The following is an 18,148-nucleotide window of genomic DNA, read 5'->3' as shown; positions in this document are numbered from 1 at the left end:
AAATGATGGGGTATTTACCGTAATGAGCACTGAATAATGCATAGAATTGTTGAATCACTATATTATATCCCTAAAACTAATAAAATGCTATATGTTAACTATACTGGAGTTTTAAAAAAATTAATTAAAAAAGGTATATATACCCCTACATTTATTTCAGGATTATTTACAGTAGCCAAGATATAGAAGCAACCCAGTGTCCATCAATAGATGAATAAATAAAGAAGACATGATATATATGTAATTATATACTATATTATATATTATATTACATTATGCTATATATCATATATATATGTACATATGTATAAATATATATGTAACCTATGATTCTAAGGAACTTAACCAAAAATGATTTTCAATATTATTTATTAAAGTAGAAATCTGAGGTTATATTAAATATAAGCATAATATTATTAATATCACCTAACTACTGAATAATCAAGCATTTGGAAATAAAGTAGTTATCTGGTTATTATAAGAGAGTAACTATTTCCAAGATTGAATAAGAAGGTAGAAGAAGTATCACTTAAACAAGTTATACTAAGTATTTTTTATGGTTCTTTTTGTCTGGGTCTTAAGAAGTATCATAAAAGGGAATTAAATATGAAGTAATAAGCATAACCAAAATACAGAAATCAATGCTGTTGCTGTTGCTGTTGTGTTGAAAGATTTTTCAGTACTTAAAAGTTAATTTGGTATTGATTGTGTATGACTGTAGATTATCAATAAATACTTGCTGATGTTCTTTTATTCTATTTGCTTCTTTCTACAGGTGGGGAGGTGCCATACACGACTCTGGCTACTCGAATGATGATGGGGGCTTGGTGGCTATTTGCATTGATTGTCATCTCATCTTACACAGCAAATCTTGCTGCTTTCCTCACTATCACCCGCATTGAAAGCTCCATCCAGTAAGTAGACAAAGATTCCAGTAGCCGCAAAGAATGAAAAATGATGAGAGTAGCCAAACCTATTTAAATAAGTATATGATACCTGATAATAAATTTACACCCTCCTTTTGAGTAAAGGTTTAATTTTGTGATATGCAATTATCACAGTATTGGTGATACATTTTTGAAAAAATAAAATTCTGGGTATAATTTTGCATCACTTCCCACATTTTCCTGGAAGAATAACACATATTTGGTATTCTAGGTTCCACAGAGTATGACTATGTTTGGGCAACATTGTAAAAAGGAAGGGAAAGGAGTCATACTAAAATATACATGTTTCAAGTTTGACAGTATCAGTTTTTGTTTGGAGTCTGCCCCATTGTGCATTGTCTGAGTAAATAGTTGCAAAGACGTTAGGTGATTGATAGGTGACATATAGGGAAAGAGAAGGAAGGAGGCAGGGGGAGAGGGAGAGAGAAGATAGCTTTCAAGAGATTAAAACCACATTGTGTTTATCTCTTCAATGTATTATATAGCTAATGTGGTCATTATTACTGCTGCTTTTCCAGTTTCAGTGGTGGTAAATTGTCAGTAACTATGATACATTTGCTTAAATCCTAAAGTTACTTAAGCCAATGCCTCAGTTCATAAAAGCCACTCCCATGAGCCCCAAGAGCCCAAAGGCCTTTGATCAAGCACAGCCATTTCTGCTTTTGTGGTTTCATGCATACAAACAGCTTCAATATGCAACTTCTGCCATATTAGAACATAATGTTCTATATATCATTTTAAGAAACATTTTCCTGAAAATGTTTTATTCATCCAAAAACAAAATAGTTTGAATTTTCCTAGAGTTGAAGAACACTGATTCTCAACAAAACTGACAATTCAACATTATGAATAATTAGATTTGTTAAGGAATTCATTAGAGAACTAACTTATCCTTAAAGGAAAATATAAGAGTTCTTCTTGTGTTTAAAAAATTTGTAAATGAAGTCCATTAATAGCCACAAAACTGTTATAATGCAATACTAAAAATAAAATCAGGAATTAATGATCTATAAAGAAGTAGGATATTGTTCTTCAATTATTTGTCATATATAATTGAAACCCCCAAATTCAACTAATGACAGTAACAGACAGTTTCATCCAGTCTGAGGGATGTTTCCAATTTCTCTCATCAAATCATGCTCCTCAAATGTTTTTTCCCAATTTTTTAGTGCAGAATCTTCATACCCTCTTATTACCCTTGTAGCCAATTCTATGTGTGGTATAAGTTATAAATGGTACAGAGTGAAGTTCATGGAAAGCATAAACCCATATTTTAACCGATAATGAAAATGATTACAAACACCCAGCCAAGAAATTAATGAAATCAGTAAAATTACTAAAATAATAATTAACTTTTATTGAGCATTCACAGAAAGCCAGAGTGAGCTGAATGTTTTACATTCATTTGATCATTTAATCGTTAGCAACCATCTTCTGAAAGACATACTATTAATAACCCATTTTATAACTGAAGTTGAGAATATAAGTAACTTACTCAAACAATGCATCTAATAAGTGATTGATTAAAGACCATACCTTAAATCTGTCTGATTATTGAACCTATATTCTAACTAAACTTACCACTCTAGTTCCCATCCCTTGGGCTTTTGTATGGCCAGTTGTTTATAGAGAATGGTATAAAGGGTGTGTCATTGTATTGTTCATTACTAAATAAGGGGATATAAAGGGTGACATTTTTCAAATCCTTCATTGGTCTGAGGATATAAAATATCAAAATCTGGATGATTTTTATGTGGGATAAATTCTGTAGGCATACATCCCAACATGAACTAATTAAATCTATAATTGATATCTGCCATTCAGGGGAAGACCACTTGACAGATCCAATCAATAGAAATCACACAAAGAAAAATTGTTTTAAAACTTAAGATGGAGTTTTATATCTCACTAATGTAGTTTCTATCAATTAGGTTTAACTTGTCACATTTTGAGTGCACTTGAGCTAAGAACCAATGTAGCTCATATCTGACTTGAAGCATTTTAAATAAATAAATGAAGAAAACTTTGAAATAATGGATTTTATATAATAAATGACAGTCATCATAATAACAATTATGACTAATATTCATTGAGAGTTTATTATGAACTTATTAAGCATGTTACATGTATTATTTCATTTATTCCTCAAAATAACCCTGATAATACAAGTATTACTGTTATTCCCTTTACACCGATGAAGAAACAGAAATTTGCAAGTTAAATTCTCAAGATCACATAACCAATAGTGTCAGAGCTGGAAGTCTAACCCATGTCAATCTGACACCAATCCATGGTCTTATCCGGTGAAATTTTTCCTTATCTAGTGATGGTTTCTACACTTTGTTTGGCAACTCTGCTTCCCTGGGGCTGCAGACCTCATGGTGTTTGTGTATATCTGAACTATTTAGTCATTATCAACTTTGCCAACATTAATTTGTATCTCGACTTTTATGAAATAGCAGTGGGAGCAGAAGCCTCAATCAAATTTTTGCACCCATAGGTTTCTCTAAAAGTAAAACCTAATGGAAAAAAGATCATCAATTCACATGATGTTTCCCTCATGTATAGTTCCACAATCCACAATAACTGAGCATTCATTTCTTAAAAAAATTATTCCGTTCTAATGCTGGCTCACATTATTAAAAGTCAACATTGGGTATAATAAATCTCCCTCCCTTCTAATCTTATCAGTAAACTAATTTTGAAAGGGGAAAAATCAGAGCCAAAGGAGCTAAAAGAAGCCTGATTCTCTCCCCAAACTTAAAGATATCTTCTAATTTCATGCCTCAGCTGTGTTGGTAAGCATAATTGCCTGCAGTGTTTCTTGGAAACATTTAAAGTTCCATTTGCAACTAATGTCAAACTTTCTTGTAAAATCCTAAGTTTAATTTTTCTTAGAAAAGACAAAGAACCCCACAATACCATCCAATGTCATGCTCCTTAATCATTTATATTCATAAGATTTTCTCATCACTAAATGAAGCAGCACTTGTCTGTGCACCTTTTTTCCAGCTCATTTTGTTGTGCCATTGGCACACCTATACCAGCCACAGGTTCATTCCCCAAAATCAAAGTGGCTTCTCTAGACCCAGAGGGACAGAGGTAGTTAGAACGAAGTCAGGGACAGGGGTAGAGCAGCTACTTCTGAATAGATGGTTGACAGAAACTCTTACAGTCTGGTAGGGGAAATCCAACAGACTTATTCTCGGAAAGCTGAATACATTTTACAAAATGGACCCCTTTTTCAAAATTAGATATTTATCAACATCTAATCTTCTAGTTGACACTTGCCTCTAACTAAAATTTTGAAAGTGAATTTTCCCCGAAAAAGATAATTCCCATGTTTAATTTTATACCCCTTCAGTGATAACTGTGTTCTGCTGCTTGATATGATGTAATATGACAGATTGTGACACAGTTGGGATTGGTAATATTGAGATACACAGTTCCATTTCTAAAGAAAAAATATCCAATTTCTACAAAACTCCAATGACATTTGGGCTTGTTCATTGTCATCAAATGGTAACAACATGTAGCTAATTGCTTTTAGATAGCTAGCAAACAGAATGTACTTGTTTCTACTGGTAACCAGGCTAAAATTGGCAATGGTGAAATGAAGCATGTGAAGTTCTGAAGGTAATTTCAAAGTAAACACCAGGTAATAACATCATGAACATCAGTTCCATTAGTCTTTGCTGTGATGCAGTTTTCAGAAACCTACTTCTTTCACATATAAAGTAAAAAGAGCTATGAGGGAAATCAGTTGTACATCTATAGTCATTAATAACTTTAGAATCAGACTGATCTTTGGTGGTGAAACTTGAGGTCTTTCATTTCCTGGGACTATAAGTAAGCTTGGGTCTATTCAAAGGAATTCCAAAATCCCACCATATTTTTATTTTTAAAGAATTAATTCACCATAATGTTTGAGGTATGATTAAACAAATATTGAGGTTTTTTTGATGCAGTCACTGAACAAATTAATTTCTGATAAATTTGTTTCCAAGTGTATGCAAAAAGATTCATTAGATACTCTATCACTGGAAGTGACTCCTTTTTCCCTAGCATACTAATTACAAGACTTTTGTATCCACGTTTACTCACATTTAGAAAAGGAAACAAATAATTGAGCAATGGTTTTTCTCAATGCCATACAATAGAGTATGAGCTAGCCCTGGGCTTAGAAATCTGTCTGTCACCAGGTCTGGTGACAGAGAGAGAATGGTAGGACTGGCAGGTACTCGCTCAATGAAATTATTTCTTTTTTCCTTTGCCCTCACTATGTAACTATCTCTAACAAGTTACTATTTAACTTGTTAAAGTTACATTACAATCATGCTTTTTGGAAATGGAGGTACAACAAAACCTTGGACTGAGAGTAATTTGTTCTGTGAATGTTCCACAAGACGAGCAAACATTTCTAATAAATTTTAACTTGATAAATGAGCGATGTCTTGCAATACGCACAGTACATGATGCCAAACATCAAGCCAATGGTTCTTGAAATCCACTTTGATATACAAGTGCTTTTGATTACAAGCATGTTTCTGGAACAAATTATGCTTGCAAACCAAATTTTTATTATATTTCTAACTATAAAAACTAAATAAATATATTACCTTCATTCATTTAGTTCAGCAGAATATGTGTGTGTGTGTGTGTGTGTGTGTGTGTGTGTGTGTCTATATATATATATAGATATAGATATAGATATATGGCTTAGAAATCTGTCTTTCGCCAGGTCTGGTGACAGAGAGAGAGTGGTAGGACTGGCAGGTGCTTATTAAACATCGTGCTAACTATTGAGGCTATAAAGATATTTTGGTATTAGCCCTGAGTCACAATGTAGTTCAAGATGTAGCAATGTGGAATTTAATGACAGGGGAACTATGATAGATTTCTTTATGAAATGCTGTGTGAACACAGGGAAGGAGTAACTTGGAGAAGAGGTGGAGGAAAAAGGAAAGAAACTATCAGGCATCACAGAGGTATCATCTGAGAAAGATGAATTTCAAAAGGCTGAAGGGGTGGCTTACTGGGGAATATTTGCAAAGGCAAGAGAGATGAAATTCCTCAGAGACTGTCTAGTAAAGTGTAGATGATCAAAATCTGTTAATTTCCTTCCTGGATTGAGATGTGTGATGTGAAAGTGGCAGGAAGTGAAATAGAAAAGGAAAGTGAGTCCAAACCCTGAAAGGCATGATAAGAATTGTTAAGGAATTTGGAATTTTTCCTGGAGATAATGGAGAGTGACATCGTTGAAGAAAGACAGCTTAATCTGTGCAGAGGAGGATGGGTGGGAGAGAAAAGATGCAGAAATGTATGGAAACTAGTCGGTTTCTATCTAATAAAAACCTGAACCACATATCTTTTGTTTCAGGACCATTTAATTTGAAAATGCCAAATGATTAAGGAAATTTAAGAGAGATTTGGCTTGAGAAACCTTGTTATCTCTAGGCTACCACTTACATTTATAGCAGATGCAGGAATATTGACTTAGTTTATTTATTTTTAAAGATTCTTAAAGAGAGAATGTGTTTGACTATGTCATAACTAAACAGATAAAGAAGAGAGCTACTACAGTGAGAAAATTCTAGAAATCAGTCTGGTTGGGCTACTTTTCAGATGGAATTTTGCAGAAAAGTTGCATCTCAATGTCTGCTATTCCTAGACTTTATCCTGCCTGTTAATTACTTTTTGCTTTATGCCATCAAAAAATAAGTCAGATTTATTTTTATTCAATTTTAATACATTTAATACATTTAATACTGTATTGAGAAAATAGTAAAGTACAGTAAATTTTGAAGGACAAAGTGTTAATAATCCACAGTTTGTCATGTTGCAATATGTTCTATTAATAGTTAAACATTTTTAACTGTTTATTTTGAAGTAATCATATATACACAGGAAGTTGCAAAAATACACCATAGAGAGGTCCCATGTACCCTTCACCTAGTTTCCTCCAATAGTTACATTTTAAATAATTACAGTACAATATCAAAACAAGGAAATTGACATGGATACAGTGTATGTATGCATATAGTTCTGTGCCATTTTATTACATGTATAGATTATACAACCACCACTGCAATAGATCTAGAACTATACCACCATTACAAAAATCTCCCTCATTCTACCCTCACTCCTTCTTCCCCACCATCATCAAACCCTAATAATAACTAATATGTTCTTTATTCCTGTGATTTTTATCATTTCAAGAGTCCTATATAAGTTGAATCTTACAGTATGTGGCCTTCTGAAATAGCCTTTTTTTTTCCCCACTCAGCATAACGCCCTTGAGATCTATCCAAGTTGTTGCATGCATCAATAGTTCATTGCTTTTTATTGCTGAGTGGTAATCTATGGTATGGATGTACCAGTTTGTGTAACTATTTACCTAATGAATGGAATTTTTGTTGTCTCCAAGTTTTTAGCTATTACAAATGAAGTTGCTAAGAACATTTATGTGCACTTATGTTTTTGTATAGATATGTTTTCATTTCTCTGGCATAAATGCCCAGGAGTATGATCCCAACTCTACCTGCTTACTGCTTCCCTTCTTATTCTCTTTTCTCTTACTTCAACTATCGCTTCCCTCTATCCCATTCTCTTCTCATTCAAGCTTATGATCCAGAGTGTGGAGTACCTTCTTCCATCCTTAAAATTAGTTTGAAAACCTCCATCATTACCACATCCAATCGAAGTAAAATGCAACTCCATAGCCAAGCACATGGAACCCTTCAAAAGCTGACCCAGCCTCATTTGTGTCTACCGGCACCAATTGTAATCCATTCTCACACTTGTTCATGCTCCAGTTAAGCAAACTCCGGGAGGGCATTTCATACCTCTGTGGAGTTTACATGCTTTTCTCTTTCCCTGAAATGACCCAGAACTCCCTTCTCTCCTGGCATCATCCATTCGCACAAACACAATTAGCCATTACACACGTGTCTTCTCTTTGAGAGTATACCTTATTCAAAGGCAGGGGCTATGCCGTATCCATATCTGTGCCCTTAATGTGTCCCAGGATGCCTGGCACATAGTATTCATAATAACGGAGGCTAACATTATTGAGTGCTTGCTATATGACAGACATTTTCCTAAATGCTTTACTTAGATTTTCTCATTTAATACTCATAATAGCCCCATGAGAGATACATTATTTTCATCTCCATTTTGAAGATGATGAAACTAAAACCTAGAATAGTAAGCCAGGAAATCCAGCACTAGAGACCTTGTCTTAGTGGACCATATCTTCTACAATTAGCAAATACACTAAACCTTAACTGAATGAAATAAATAAACTAAAATGAGTGAATGAAAGCCATAATGGCATTATAAGTTTTCTGAAAAATAGCGAATTCTGCAAGAAAGAATCAATGGATGAATTATATTTAGCTAAGTTAATTTCAGATATTTCTAAGTTACATGGTATCCTAGAAACAGGCACAGGAGACCGGGAATTTAAATAAATCTGCATTCAAATCCTTTGCCACTTATTAGCCGAATGATCTTGCCATTTTCATAATCATTTTCAGCTTTATTTTCCCTAAGGGTAAAAAGATAATGGGCTCAAACTTCATAGGTTTAATGTAAAGAATAAATGAGGAAAAATAGAGACATAAATAACAGCACAGTTCCTGGATGCACCGTGCATTTGCTTCCGTTTTTCTACTTGTTCTCTAGGACACCATGTAGATTCCTTGGACTGTTCTTCCCTCCACCCTTTTTGGTGGTGCTAATAACTATTATTTTTGCTATTTTGTCCACAATTGTATACACTAAATAGAGTATGTATAGCCCCCAAAGGTTAAAAGAAAGAGAAGAGGAAATGGCTGTCAGGAAGCCTTATCCAAATTTCAGCATAAATAAGGACCGCTGTCTCACCTTAGCCTGATTAACTCTCACTGTGGTCAAGCTGCTGCTGATAGTGACCACGCCGAACCTGGGTCAGAACATCTGTTGGCCAGGCAAGTGTTCTCTTTTAACTCCTCTTTAACTGCCCCTCATGACACACAGCTCACATGCTGCTTCCTCTGTTATGCCTTTCTCGTGGTGTTCATAACTAGAGTTAGCGCCTCCTTTTTTTTTAACCACTTTGCATCTCCTTGCTTACACCCTGAACTGTATCTAGCCTCATGCTGGAGTATTATTCTCCTTGTTTTACCTTCTCAATTAAAATGTATGCTCTTGAGCATGGTTTTATCACCTTTGTATCAGCACAGCACCTGATGCTGTTACTTCTTGAGTACGTAGCTGATTACAGATAAATATTTGTTAAATAATGAACCAGAAAGGGATTTCTTACACTCTGGCCTGAGACTGTAGAACCTCATGACTTGTTTATATACCTCATAAGAAATCAGAAAGAAATATGAAAGCCATTTTTATGTGCTGTTATTCCAGGATAAGAGAAGGAGCCCCAAATGATGTGCTCTCTAGGTTTTCTTAGTGTCTCACCCACACAGGCTTCCAGTGGAAGGCTATTTCATAGCTCTCAGCAGGGAATTGCACACTTTATTAGGAACAGCCAAAATCAAGGTTGCTGAAGTGAGCTGGGTCTGATTCATACCACTTTTATGTTTCAGTTTAGTACAGAATTGTATAGGCTTAACTTCAGAGTACACAGGCACTACAGACAGAGGAAGACATTCGTCTCCTTACTCTATATTGTTCAGTGTTGAAATGGCTTACTTGTCAAAGCACTTAAGTACTACAGTGATGGATGTTTTATAAACATATAGCCATCTAGATATTATAGACATGGTTTTCTCTCTTTTTGAAAAAAATGAAAACCCTCAGAGGTATGTTCGTGTTTCAAAGCCACTCTTCAGTGAGTATTTAATTAAAAGTTTTGTCTCCCACTCTATTTGTGATTCCTAGGAACAGGGCTGTATTAACATTCCTATAGACTCTATTTACACTAATATCGCTAAGATGAAAACTTTGCCAAACTAATAAGTGCCTGCAACCCCTAACATGATCTTCTTCTGGACGAGCACTTATTCCAAACAGCTCAAGTCTCCCTCTCTTTCTCCCCAACGTTAGTCATCTAAATCCAGAAACCTATTAAGAACTTGAGAATATAAGTTCCTGTCTCCTCTGTGTCTCTTGTTATTTTACTTCCTTACCTAAAGTCAGCTGAATAAATAAGTTCTATCTACCATAAGCATATGGTAAAAACCCTACACTCAGGAGTACTTGATTTAGTCATTTTAGAAGAGCCAGTTTGGGGGCAGCTGGGTGGCTCAGTTGGTTGAGCATCCAACTCTTGATTTCTTCTCAGGTCATGATCCCAGGGTCATGGGATCAAGCCCCACATTGGGCTCCACACTCAGTGTGGAGCCTACTTAAGATTCTTTCTCTCTTTCCCTCTGCCTCTCTCTCTCTCTCTCTCTCTCTCTCTCATTAAAAAAAAACAGTTAAAAATAAAAGAAGAGCTAATTTGAGTATGGGGCATGTTTTGTGAAATTAATGCAGGAAGAGTACTTGATAGAAATTGGTGACAGTGGAATCGGCAGCCAGGGCTGTTTGGCAATGCTGCTGAAGGAGACTGGAGACCTAGTTCAAAGGTTCAAGCCTCTTTCTTGCTACTGAATAACAAGGCAAGTTTTTAAAACACTTTGTACCTTAGCTTTCTCCCTTTAACAGTGTGAGCCATTTCTCCTCTCACTGCACAAATATTTGTTCCACAATTTGAATTAAGTTATTTTCAATGTCCCTTCAACTGTACAATTCTATATCAGCTACACAATTGTGGTATCTTATTAAACAAAGCCTGAGATAACTGATAAAAATATATTTAGGTACATTAATAAGAGAAATCCTGGATTATAAGGCAGAACTGAAAGGAAACTCTTGTTTAGCCACTCTTGTTTTTTTTCTCTCTTTCTGTTTTTCAAGTCTCACCTTTCTTTCCCTGTCCTCTCCATCACACCAGCAATCTTGATGTGCTGACCTCCACCCTCCACTAAGTGTCTGTTTGACCCCATTAGTTCTCTGATCCTCTTAGTTCCTGCACAAGCTCCTGTCATCTGAAGGTAGTCAATTTATTTTTAATGACTTTCTCCTCCACTCCTACACACACACACACGCTCACACACACATTCACTACACACACATACACACACATACATACACATACACACACATTCACTACACACACCCCTACTACAGCCCCTATTTCTCAAACTCTGATCTAATCTTTTAACCTAAGGGCAAAGTTTACAAATTGCCAGATGCCCCAGATCATGGCAAGTCATGGGGAAGGTAAGGAACAGATCTGAAGGTAGCTTGCTGGGCTGCTTTTTCAGATGAAGGCTGCCATTTCCTGAGAGCAATGCTGCAGAATTCTCAAGATATGCTGTGGAATGGGGTGAGGGAGGATGGGTCAGGGACACCTTTCCAAAACATTTTGGACATTTATAATCTGAATGGATATTAATAAGATCTGACTGTGAGATCAGGACATGCATTCTATGCCTACTTTTAGTTGAAATTTCTCAAAAAAGGAAATATACCTAATTGGGAATAGAGGATAATTTCCCCGAATGATTCAAAAAACTATCTTTTTTGGAGATATCTGCAGACCTACTGCACTGGGGAGAAGGAAAATATATTTTGTATTTAGGAAATTTTAAGTTACTGGTAGAAACCTGGTCTCCTGCTCTGTGTTATAAAGAGCCAGGACCTTTGTTTTGAGATAGAGTCATTAGAATCTTCACTGAAACGATGACCTTCCACCTTACTTTGACAGTAGCATTCTACTGGGTCTTCAAATAGGCTATTAAATTTGACCTTCTGTTATTCTTGGTCACTTCCTTCTCTTCAGTTATTTCTTTCCGCTATGAATAATTTGATAATGTGATTAAAGATTTTGAGATCCTTAAAAGAACTTATAGGTAAAAAAAAAATTACAAACTACTATTGATTCCTCATTTGAAACTACATCGTATTTTATTTGGGTCATTGTTTTATGCAGTAATACTGTGTATTATTGTATCACAGCTTGTTAGTGAGCTATATGTGAGGTTATGATCAATAGTTCAATGTCAGCCTTAGAGGGTATATTGAATAAAGTTTTTCCCATAAGTCAGCACTTGCCCTGAATCTAATGACCATTTTCAGTGTTGATTTGAAGTATAGAATAGGGAGTAAACTTATTAAATATTCAGATTACTTATTATTAAGTAGGGTTGATTATTGACCAGAACCACACTGTAAGAATTCATAAAGACCTTGGCAAATTAAACAAGGTGATTATAAGTGAGACAAAGCTTAATAGGGACAAATATGTAATAATTCACTCAGATATGGAAAAAAACTATGTGTATGTGTGTATACCTATAATAATTTAAAATTGGAGGTGAAGACAGTTTCAAAATGAGTCATCTGTCCATTACAAATTTGAAATGTAGTGTTTGTGTTTATAAAGAAAATGAGCAAAATCACCTAGCAGTATAAAAGTTGTTGGGGCTTTTTAAACACTACCATGACCTATTTATAAGGTCCATAAATTTGGCAAAAATTACCATAGGAAAAAAAAGATGCCTTAGTTAAGAACAATGTAAAAAAGTGAGTAATAGATCCTGTGAGTAAGAACTAAAGGAATTTAGTGTTTAAGTCACCAAATAAAAGGCTAAAGGATGAATGCACAAAAGAAATCTTTTATTATATAAAGAAATGTTGTACTAGAGGTGATGAGTAGCTATTGTCCATTTTTATTTTCACTAAGAAGAAAATGAGAGGCTTATATGAAATAGTTTTAGGTTGGGCATGAGTAAGAAAGAACTTCCTGGTGTTAAGTTTTCTAAGTCAGTGAAGTGCCTAAGGAAGAAGAATAAAGTCCATTTTTGGAGGTTGGCTTTTATACCTTAAGATATATAATCATCGAATTATGCAATACCTCCAGGAACTCTTCCAAACTCTCTGATGTTATGATTTTATTAGGGTTCTCTCTTAACACCATTTTGAAATTTATTGATCCTCAGGGAAATTCATGGGAATTAGTCAGGTCTTTCCAATATTTTCAATGATATAAGAACATAAAAACCTACTCTTCTTCTGCAGTCTATTGGAGTATTTGACTATATCATCTTAACATAGATTTTACAATCAAGTGACAATCAATGGTGACATAATGAAATGCTGACCATACAAATTTAGGATGGTTCTATATTGGTTTATAGTGTCCTGGGGTAAATAAACAATGCATTTTTTTCATGATATCTCAGGAAGAAACTGCACACACTTTCTACTCTACACAGGAAAATTGCAGAGTAATTGAATTCACAGAAAACTGAGGCCTTTTTAAAGGAATTTTGCTTAATTAGTGTAAATATCAATATCTATATACATATCATGAAAGGTTACTTTAGTTAACTAATTTAAGATAGAGAGCAGACCCATAAATGGCAATTCTGTCGGCAGGTAGAAAAATACAGTGTCTTTCACATATCAAGATTCATGATGTGACAGGGGCACCTAGGTGGCTCAGTCAGTTAAGCATTCAGCTCTTGATTTCAGCTCAGGTCATGATCTCACCATTTGTGTGTTTAAGAACCTCATCATGGGTTCGAACCCCACTGACAGTGTGGAGCCTGCTTGGGATTTTCTCTCTCTCCCTCTCTCTCTGCCTCTCCCATGCACGTTCTCTCTCTCTCTCTCTCTCTCTCTCTCTCTCTCTCTCTCTCTCTCTCAATAAATAAATAAACACCACTTACATACATAAATACATAAATACATAAAATTAAAAATTAAAAAATGAAAGATTCATGATGTAACATAATTAGTTCCTAGTTTATAATGTGGGTCAACAAGTCAGAGAAACTAATCAGATTTTCATATAACTATTTTCTTGCGTTTGTATAGCATTGTCATTTTGAAGAAAGTTTAATGATCATTTTGTTAATTATGCCTAACAGCAATAAGGACAGTGTTTCCATCTTCCTTTAGGGTCTCTAAAATGACCTGCCATATTCACAAATCCAAATCAACTTTTAAATGTGCATAGGAATGCAAGTTTGTCCAAATTTGGGAGGATATTCCCTTAAGTAGTTTGTGACATCCATTTTTATCAAATGCACCTATTTTATGTGAATTTTCAATATTACCTGTGAACATCTCATCTATAGGGCATGACAGATGGGGATGCCCCTGACTACTTTGTAAGGGGGAAGGTGCAGGACATATTTCTAAATCTCTCAGGAAAGACTTGAGAGTCATCTTGGTGCCTAGTAAACCTCGGTATGGGGACAGCGTTCAAAAGGGAGAAGTGTCCTCTTCATGAGTACTATCACACACTTTTTCTAGACCAAGCACATTTGAAACATCAGCTATAGAAACATGTTTCTAGGTCTCCACTTCAAGAAAAACTAAGCTTCAAACAAAATTAAACTCTTGGGACTACACCAAAGTAAAAAGCTTTTGCACAGTGAAGAAAACCATCAACAAAACAAAAAAGCAACCTACTGAACAGGAGAAGATATTTGCAGATGATATATCTTATAAGAGGTTAATATCCAAAATATATTTTTAAAAAATCACCAAACTCAACACCTAAATAAATAAATAGTTCTTAAAAGTAAAGATCAAAAAAATATTCTAAAGAAGTTTACAGTGCAAAGACCTGAAGCTGTCTTATATCTAATTTATTCTGTTGAGCCATGTAAGGGCGGGGTTGAGGGCAAGTGAAGAATGTGTGACAGGAGTGGAGACGGGACAACACAGAGAGACTGGAGGAGACTGCACCATTCAGGCCTTATTTGAGTGTCCCACAAGGAACCACTCTCGTCCTCTGATACCTGGTCTGTAAATCCTCACTCCTCTTTGGTCCTCTGATGGCCCCTCTTATGAAGCACCCTCTCCATCCAGAGGGGCCTCTCTTGAGAAACTCTCCCTGTCTCCACAAGTAAAAAAAATCCTAGCCCTCTGCCCTCTTTGGTATCATTCAAACTTGTTGGCCTTAGACTTTAGGTTTCTGCTGTCTTGAGAAGGAAAAATCTCTGGCACTTTGAGAAGAAGGATGACACAATCACTTTACTGTTCTACCAGAGACTGCTGTGGCTGAGTTCCTTCTGAATTACCTTGCCCCACAAATTATACCTTTGGCTATATAATCTAATCTTTTATGACAAAACCGTATTTCTTTCACTAACATGACTTTGATCTTAATCTTCTTAAAATAAGAAAGTTAACATTATTGGGCTAAAGAACATTAAACTCTTCCCTGAGCCTGTTTTCATTGAGTAGTAGTCCCCTCATGCACTTAAAGTATCTCTCGTTGAGTCTTCTGTAGGGACTGAGCCATCTGCAATCCAAACTTTCTTCTGACATGAAAAATGTTAGAGTTTGGCTTGCCCCATCACTGACGCTTGATACTTTTATATTTCATCAGACTTTCTTTACAAACCTGTGTCTGAGAGGGTTTGGAAGACTTCACTTAGGAGAAGGAACTACCAAAATGGAGAATGTTGTTTCTCAAAAGACAAGTGGCCTTGGATATGTTGTAACTAGGAAGATGGGAAGCCTTTCCTTTGTGCTTATTCCATCCTCTTATAAGTAGAGCGTACAAATTCCCCTTCTTTATGTAAATACTCAACGCTCAAAAGGAAAAAACTTAATTTAGTTTTTGGTGATAATACTCAGTATTACCCAACAGTGACTATTCTCTCTGTTCTGGGGCTTATCTCTTCCTTAGCTATGAAAATCATGAATTCTTTTACATTTTTTGATCATTTCAGTTAGTGGAGTTAATTGAACAGTTTTCATCCCCATTTCAGCTTGCTTCTGATCCATTAGTCAGAAATCACTCATCAAACTATCCACTACTTGTTAGCTCCATTTCCACACTGCTTTAGATACGTATCCCTTTCAGGAACAGATATTCCACTCTGTACCAGATCCGTATGTCTACTTGAATTATGGACTACAACCTCTGCTGTTCCAAATACTTTATTTCATTTCTATTTGTTTGGATTTTCTTTTTATTTGATTTGCTTCTGAATTCATTTATTTTACATACATGGCAAAATGTCTTGTCAGACAACTCATTGGTGTCGGATAAAGCTTTTGCAGCTAATTTTGTTACAGGAGAAATTTCCAAAGCTCCCTTAAAAACTAGTTTTTGGTTTGTTTGTTTTCTTTAACTACTAAATACTACTGGCCATTATTAGTCACCCACAAAATGGCTGGTAAAATATAATAAAAATCCCATTTTTAAGCAATGCTAGGGTTTTTTTTTTTTTTGCATTTCTTTTTTAAATTAATTAATTAATTTATTTATTTATTTTAAATTTACATCCAAGTTAGTTGGCATATAGTGCAACAATGATTTCAGGAGTAGATTTCTTAATGCCCCTACCCATTTATCCCATATCCCCTCCCACAACCCTTCCAGCAACCCTCTGTTTGTTCTCTATATTTATGAGTCTCTAAGGTTTTGTCCCCTTCCTGTTTTTATATTATTTTTTTGCTTCCCTTCCCTTATGTTCATCTGTTTTGTCTCTTAAAGTCCTCCTGTGAGTGAAGTATATGATATTTGTCTTTCTCTGATTGACTGATTTCACTTAGCATAATACCCTCTAGTTCCATCCACGTAGTTGCAAATGGCAAGATTTCATTCTTTTTGATTGCTGAGTAATACTCCATTGAATATATATACCACATCTTCTTTATCCATTCATCTGTCGATGGACATCTGGGCACTTTCCATACTTTGGCTATTGTTGCTAGTGCTGCTATAAACATTGGAGAGCATGTGCCCCTTCAAAACAGCACACCCATATCCCTTGGATAAATACCTAGTAGTGCAATTGCTGGGCCGTAGGGTAGTTCTATTTTTAATTTTGTGAAGAACCTCCATACTGTTTTCCAGAGTGGCTGCACCAGTTTGCATTCCCACCAGCAGTGCAAAAGAGATACTCTTTCTCCACATCCTCGCCAACATCTGTTGTTGCCTGAGTTGTTAATGTTAGCCATTCTGATAGGTGTGCAGTATCTCATTGTGGTTTTGATTTGTATTTCCCTGATGATGAGTGATGTTGAGCATTTTTTCATGTATCAGTTGGCCATCTGGATGTCTTCTCTGGAGAAGTGTCTATTCATGTCATTTGCCCATTTCTTCACTGGATTATTTGTTTCTTGTGTATTGAGTTTGTTAAGTTCTTTATAGATTTGGATACTAACCCTTTATCTGATAGGTCCTTTGCAAATATCTTCTCCCTTTCCATCGGTTTCCTTTTAGTTTTGCTGATTGTTTCCTTTGCTGTGCAGATTTTTCTTTTGATGATGCTCCAATAGTTCATTTTTGCTTTTGTTTCCCTGTGTCTGGAGACGTGTTGATAAGAAGTTGCTGTGGCCAAGGTCAAAGAGGTTTTTGCCTGCTATCTGCTCCAGGATTTTGATGACTTCCTATCTTACATTTAGGTCTTTCATCCATTTTGAATTTATTTTTGTGTATGGCATAAGGAAGTGTCCCCGGTTCATTTTTCTGCATGTCACTGTCTAGTTTTCCCAGTACCATTTCCTTATTCCATTGGATATTCTTTTCTGCTTTGTCAAAGATTTGTGGGTCCATTTCTGGGTTCTCCTATTCCATTGATCTAAGTGTCTTTGTGCCAGTACCATACTGTCTTTTTTATTACAGCTGTGTAATACATCTTGAAGTCTTGGATTGTGATGCCTCCAGCTTTGGTTTTCTTTTTCAAGATTGCTTTGGCTATTTGGGGTCCTTTCTTGTTCCATACAAATTTTAGGATTGTTTGCTCTAAGCTATGTGAAGAATGCTGTTGTTATTTTGATAGGGATTGCATTGAATATGTTGATTGCTTTGGGTAGTATCAACATTTTAACAATGTTTGTTCTTTCAATCCAGGACATGGAATATTTTTTCCATTTTTTTGTGTCTTCTTCAATTTCTTTCATAAGCTTTGTATAGTTTTTGGTGTATAGATTTTTCACCTCTTTGGTTAGGTTTATTCCTAGGTATTTTATGGTTTTTGGTACAGTTGTAAATGGGATCTATTCCTTGATTTTTCTTTCTGTTGCTTGATTGTTGGTGTATAGGAATGCAACCGATTTCTGTGCATTGATTTTATATCCTGTGACTTTGCTGAATTCATGGACCAGTTCAAGCAGTTTTTTGGTGGAATCGTTTGGGTTTTCCATGTAAAGTATCATATCATCTGTGAAGGGTGAAAGTT

At 35.4% G+C, this 18,148-nt stretch overlaps 1 protein-coding gene across 2 annotated transcripts in view; it reads left to right on the top strand.

Annotated features, from left to right (window-relative positions):
* The window catches only part of GRID2 (glutamate ionotropic receptor delta type subunit 2), a 1,434,457-nt gene that overhangs the window by 1,188,135 nt on the left and 228,174 nt on the right, over positions 1 to 18,148 (top strand). For both annotated transcript variants that reach the window (XM_019829242.2, XM_045056096.1), the window contains exon 12: positions 776 to 914. In XM_019829242.2, the coding sequence (XP_019684801.1) occupies positions 776 to 914 (139 nt within the window). The remainder of the gene's footprint in view (positions 1 to 775; positions 915 to 18,148) is intronic.

The sequence above is a fragment of the Felis catus genome, chromosome B1 (assembly GCF_018350175.1).
Source record: "Felis catus isolate Fca126 chromosome B1, F.catus_Fca126_mat1.0, whole genome shotgun sequence".
In the NCBI taxonomy this organism is placed as follows: domain Eukaryota; kingdom Metazoa; phylum Chordata; class Mammalia; order Carnivora; family Felidae; genus Felis; species Felis catus.
The sequence above is the reverse complement of the archived record's forward strand: the minus strand, read 5'-3'. Positions and strand labels throughout refer to the sequence as shown.